The sequence below is a fragment of the Dioscorea cayenensis genome, chromosome 4 (assembly GCF_009730915.1).
Source record: "Dioscorea cayenensis subsp. rotundata cultivar TDr96_F1 chromosome 4, TDr96_F1_v2_PseudoChromosome.rev07_lg8_w22 25.fasta, whole genome shotgun sequence".
Taxonomy (NCBI): Eukaryota; Viridiplantae; Streptophyta; class Magnoliopsida; order Dioscoreales; family Dioscoreaceae; genus Dioscorea; species Dioscorea cayenensis.
The window spans coordinates 7,738,144-7,743,568 of NC_052474.1; the positions used below are offsets into that span (position 1 = coordinate 7,738,144).

The window sequence follows — 5,425 nt, forward strand, 5'->3', positions numbered from 1 at the left end:
CTTATCTTTGAGATAATCTCAGGATTGGTTATTAACTTCTATAAAACATGATTATATTTCTCTAGAATGGGACAAATTCCTAATGATACCTCTCGAAGACAAGATTGGGAAAAATTAATATCAACCATCAAAGCCCACCTTCCATCCTGGAAATCCAACCTACTCTTCCTTGGTAGTAGACTCATACTTGTCAACTCAATCCTCTCAGCCATTCCTACTTATTGGATGTCAATTTTTAAACTTTCTCGATGGGTCATTAAGGCAATTAACTGAGTTAGAAGAAACTTTCTATGGTTTGGATTTGAACATGGGGAAATCACAAGGCCTACTTGTATGTTGGAAGAAGCTATGTAAATCATGTGAATAAGGAGAATGGGAATATTAGATGTGGCGAACTTTAACAATGCACTACTTGAAAAATTATGGTGGAAAATTATTTCTGAGGATAACTGGTGTGGCTCCATGGAGTTCAAATTTAACGACTACTAGGATTGGCCCCTCTAGAACTTCTACCTTAAATAGCCTAGTAGAATATCTTTCTTTTGGGATGGTATCTTGAATTGCTTGCATTTAGAGCTTGTATCACCCAGAGGTCCTAGATAGGTCAACCACTCTATTTTGGCTAGATAGATAGGGTTAACGAGTGCGCACTAAAAAATATTTGATTAGAGCTCTTTACGAATCCTCAACAGCAGCACGACATAGTAAGGGACTTATCCAATCCACATAGATAGCTCCATTAACTATTGATCAAACACTTCCTGAAATCTTGATGAGGACTAGCAATCAAGACCTTGAGAACAATGACTTTAAAAGATGGTCCCTAACTCCAAATGGTGCAATAACTTGCTTACGCCAACGTGCGTGGTTTGCTATTTAGCGATAGAAACTACATATCATCTATTTGTTTCAATGTCAATATATTGGGCAGATATGGAATTACTTTGGTCAATTATTTGGGATAACTCGACTTTCAAGATCTTTAGATAACTTGTGGACCACCTGGAGATTCTTTCTCAATTCACCCTTTAGGGAGATTGGCTATCTTCTAGCATGTGCTATTGTCTGGAATTTCAAGCTTGAACGAAGTGCTCATATGTTTAATGCTAAGATACTTCCATCTATTTTGATTATCCTAAAAATCAATCACATGCTACTCTTATGGTTGACGACATCTTCAAAGGCAAAAAGGATGAAATTGAAGGATATCATTGTTGCAGTGAAATGCAACTTGAAGTTTTTGGGGTCTCGTGCAAAGGGTGGAAGTGACAATCACAAGGTGACCACAAACCCTAGTGCTAAGTGCTCCATTGAAAATCTATCATACATAAGAGATCATACTATATACTCCCCTACGGATTTAGAGTTGTCTCTCTCTTCTTTTGTTTTATTTCCGCTACTAGTGGAACCTACCTCTTGATGTACTCTCCCTTTGTCAAGTGGCGGAACTTGAAGGAATTTTAAAGGGGTGCTAACTCAAAAAATTGAAACTAGGTTTAGAAAATTGTCCTTAAAAAAATTTTAAAAAAAATATATTCAAATTAATTGCAGGACATGTTTATTGTCGTTCGGCCGATCCAATTTGACAAAAAAAAACAAACAAACAAAGTAGGCTATAAAGCTATAGTCATATGTTTTTAGGAATGATTAGGTAGAATATATCCTAGATATCAAATGGTCAAACAATAAATTTGTACAGATTTTTTTTCTAAAAATATAATTATTATATTATATTAACTAATTTATAATAAATGAAGGAGCCAAATAATAGATTTTTGAAAAAAAAAATTATATTATATAAACAAATTTGTAAAATATTACTGGATCAAATAATAAATTTTTATTTTTTCTCGAAAAATAAAATTGATATTTTTACAAAAATAAAAATAAAAATCCAAAGGAGAGAAAGGGGGCTCCCAACTATCATTTCCTCATATATATATATATATATACATAATTGGCTAGACCAAGGGGGTGCTTGAGCACTCCTTTAATCCTTCCTTTTTCCGCCCTTGCTTTTGTCTATTCTTTTTTTATATTCTCTCCAATTTTGGTATAATGTTTTACTTTTGTTGATGAATGTGGTTTTTTTTTAATATATATATTAGATGTTGATTTATTTAATTATGCTTTAGTGTGACGTACGAATAATTTGCTACTTTGTAATTTTGAAATTATTATTGATCACATCATATTGAAAAAAATAAATCTCATCACCAATATAATAATAGCCATCACATTTATTCAAAAAAAAATAATAGTCATCACATACTTCATTGCCAATGGGCTCAAAACCTAACTGGTCTCTTGCGTGCGAACTAGAGAATTATAAAACTAATATATATAATCATCTCCTAATAAAGAAAGCAAATTAATTAAGAATCATATATGCCATATCTATGCCTCAATCTGCACCACAGGAACCCAAGATGATAAATCACAGAATAGGGGAAACAGTAAACTAATACTATTTGGCTTCTCTTATTAGTTGCTGTTTATGCCAAATTAAATAAATTCACCCGATTTCATGTTGGCTTATTCTCTGATCATGCCACACAGCGGTCAGACATGCAAACATTTGACAAAGTTAAAAAATACAGGACTCGTACATATGCTAAAAGCATTTGATGAAAAGGATGAAACTCATCCAAGTTTGAGTTCAGAGACCTTTTTGAGTGGGAATCAAGGCAGTATCAAAGAAAGGATTGACCTCAAACCTCAAGGTACAACTACCTGAGAGATAGCGCCACCCATTGGTTTGGTCGCATTCACCGGACACCTTGTTCACCCCACTCTGCAAGCATTGCCTGCATCCTTTCTTAATAAGATCTCTAGTGCACTGCACAAGAACATAGCTTGTCAATGAGTCACTGATCACCACTTTTCCAGCACCCACAAACATCTGATCATTGACTGCATCATTGATCAACCTCAACGCTAGGTTCAGAGTAGCATTGCTCGCTTCAGCCGAAAATTTCTCCACGCCACATAACGTACAAACACCATCGGTGTCCACCATCCCAAAGAAGTGTTGGAAATAATCAAAGCTGCAATTGCTGATGTGGAAAGATTGATGATGTGGAAGATAAGAAAAGCCACATTAAGGCTGGGTCGTATTTAGTTTTTGGATATTTTGATGTTTAAATATTGGTTGTGATATGCTTATCTATTAGATAAGTCTCTAGTATTATCTATAAATAATGAGAAGAGTTGTATTAATTTTGAGTAATTTTTTGAATAAACAATCGTAGTCCAGTTTCTTTTGCAAAATGATCCCTATGTATTTTCATTATTTTTATCCTCTTTCTTTTCCTTAAAACCCAACATATGGTATCCGAGCTATTTGATCTAAAGGACCTGTGAATGATCGGCATGGCTACGACCAATACGTCTGCTCTTTCACCTCCAGTTTTCAATGGTGAAAATTATCAAGTTTGGGCCATCAAAATGAAAGCTTATTTGAAGGGGATTGGTTTGTGGCAATCAGTTGAAGATGAGAGGAACATACAGCCTTTAGGAGACAATCCGACACTCAATCAAATGAGGGCTCATGCAGAGGAAGAAGCAAAAGCTCCAAGGGCCTTGTCCTTCATTCATGCAACTATTTCAGAATCAATTTTCACAAGAATCATGACCTGTGAAACAGCCAAGGAAGCTTGGGATGCACTAAAAGAATTATATCAAGGTAATGATAGGACAAGACGAATGCAAGTGCTAAATCTCAAAAGAGATTTTGAGATTCTACGTATGAAAGAAAAAGAGACCATACAAGGTTGACGACAGTAGTGAATAAAATCAGGTTGATGGGAGAAGAGCTATCTGATAGTAGAGTTGTGGAAAAGGTGTTTGTAAGTGTGCCCGAACGATTTGAGGCAAAAATTTCATCTCTAGAAGATTCAAGAGATATTAGTCAAATTACTTTGCCAGAAGTAATCAATGCTTTACAAGCAAAGGAACAAAGACGAAGTATGAGAGAGGAAGGAGTAGAACAGAAAGTTGAAGAAGCATATCTAGCCAAAAGTTCATCTTTAAAAGGAAAAAGAAAAACACTCCAATGCGATCATTGCAAGAAGTCAGGCCATGAAGAGAAAGACTGTTGGCACAAAGGAAAACCTCAATGTTTCAAGTGCAAAAGATTTTGACATTTACAGGTAAATTGCAGATTTAAGGATGAAGAACATGCAAATTTGGTAGAAGAGACCAAAGAAGAAATTCTTTTTTAAATTAGTTGTGAAAAAATGCATTCAGTGAAGAGAAGTGCTCCATGATGTTTGAAGTTTGGAGAGAAGTGCTCTAAAATAAATTCGTTAAGAATTATGCAGCTTTGAATTAAGGGAAGGTGTTGGAAATAATCAAAGCTGCAATTGCTGATGTGGAAGATAAGAAAAGCCACATTAAGACTGGGTCGTATTTAGTTTTTGGATATTTTGATGTTTAAATATTAGTTGTGACATGCTTATCTATTAGATAAGTCTCTAGTATTATCTATAAATAATGAGAAGAGTTGTATTAATTTTGAGTAATTTTTTGAATAAACAATCATAGTCCAGTTTCTTTTGCAAAATGATCCCTATGTATTTTCATTATTTTTATCCTCTTTCTTTTCCTTAAAACCCAACAAGAAGTTCTGGTTTGAGTACCTAACAAAGCACTTCTCATACCATTCTGTGGCTTGTGCTTTGTTCGGACAGTCTATTACTATGCTTTTACTTGCATCCTTGAGGCAGCTCTGGCAGTCATCCTTCTTGTTTTGTAGATCTCCTCTGCAGAGTGCTAAGCCATAGATCTTGTTCATGCCTTCTCCTTCACTTGTGTTGTAGAAGCCATTAAATCTTTGGAGCTTGTTACGTTGAAAAGCTTGACAAAAGGCTCTCAAGTCTGGGCGAGTGGCATTCGAGCCATTAGAAGTCGGGAAATCATCGCTGAGCAGAGTAGCTATGAGTGATTGATGTCTTGGTTCCATTGAGATTCACGAAGAAAGGTGTGGCTTCATACCTTATCCAACGACTAGGGGCAAAAACCTCCATCCCTTAGCACTAGTGCAACAAGCCTTAATATTTTCCAAGATGGTAGTCAAGCAATCACCCACATCCCTTTCTGCTAAGTCGCGAAGAACACTGCGCGAGCATACAAGCTTTCGGATATGAAAGCTTGGGACTTAACTCATGAGAGGTGGGCTGAGTGGAGCCTCTTGCACTAAGCTGGGACACCACTTCCACTTGGTCTTGATGAAGTGGTGTTCTCGTTAATATTGATCATGGAGAAGCCATTAGTGTCCGGTACTCCAAAGAAGTTGACATCGGAGTAACGTAGCTCACGGTAATCATACCATATGATGGCTTGTTTTGGAGCTTGAGGCAACTATCAATAATATGTCTTTGATGGGTTTGTTTGAATGCGAGGCTTGGCGGTTATCTTGCGAGAG

The 5,425-nt window shown here is 36.0% G+C and overlaps 1 protein-coding gene across 1 annotated transcript; it reads right to left on the reverse strand.

The window, feature by feature from the left end:
- Positions 1–2,659: 2,659 nt before the first annotated feature.
- LOC120258646 (cysteine-rich repeat secretory protein 38-like) lies at positions 2,660–4,963 on the reverse strand. The gene is made up of 2 exons (XM_039266097.1): positions 4,625–4,963; positions 2,660–3,028 (listed from the first exon to the last, which is right to left on the reverse strand). Exons 1-2 carry the CDS (start codon positions 4,961–4,963, stop codon positions 2,660–2,662), a joined length of 708 nt encoding a protein of 235 aa, XP_039122031.1.
- Between the last annotated feature and the right edge of the window lie 462 nt (positions 4,964–5,425).

Excerpts from the sequence above, each read along its gene's own strand:
- LOC120258646 (XM_039266097.1), bottom strand. The coding sequence starts at position 4,963 with ATGGAACCAAGACATCAATCACTCATAGCTACTCTGCTCAGCGATGAT. Across the intron at positions 3,029-4,624 it reads TTAGGTACTCAAACCAGAAC|TTCTTTGGGATGGTGGACAC; the intron begins TTCTTGTTGGGT and ends TATTTCCAACAC.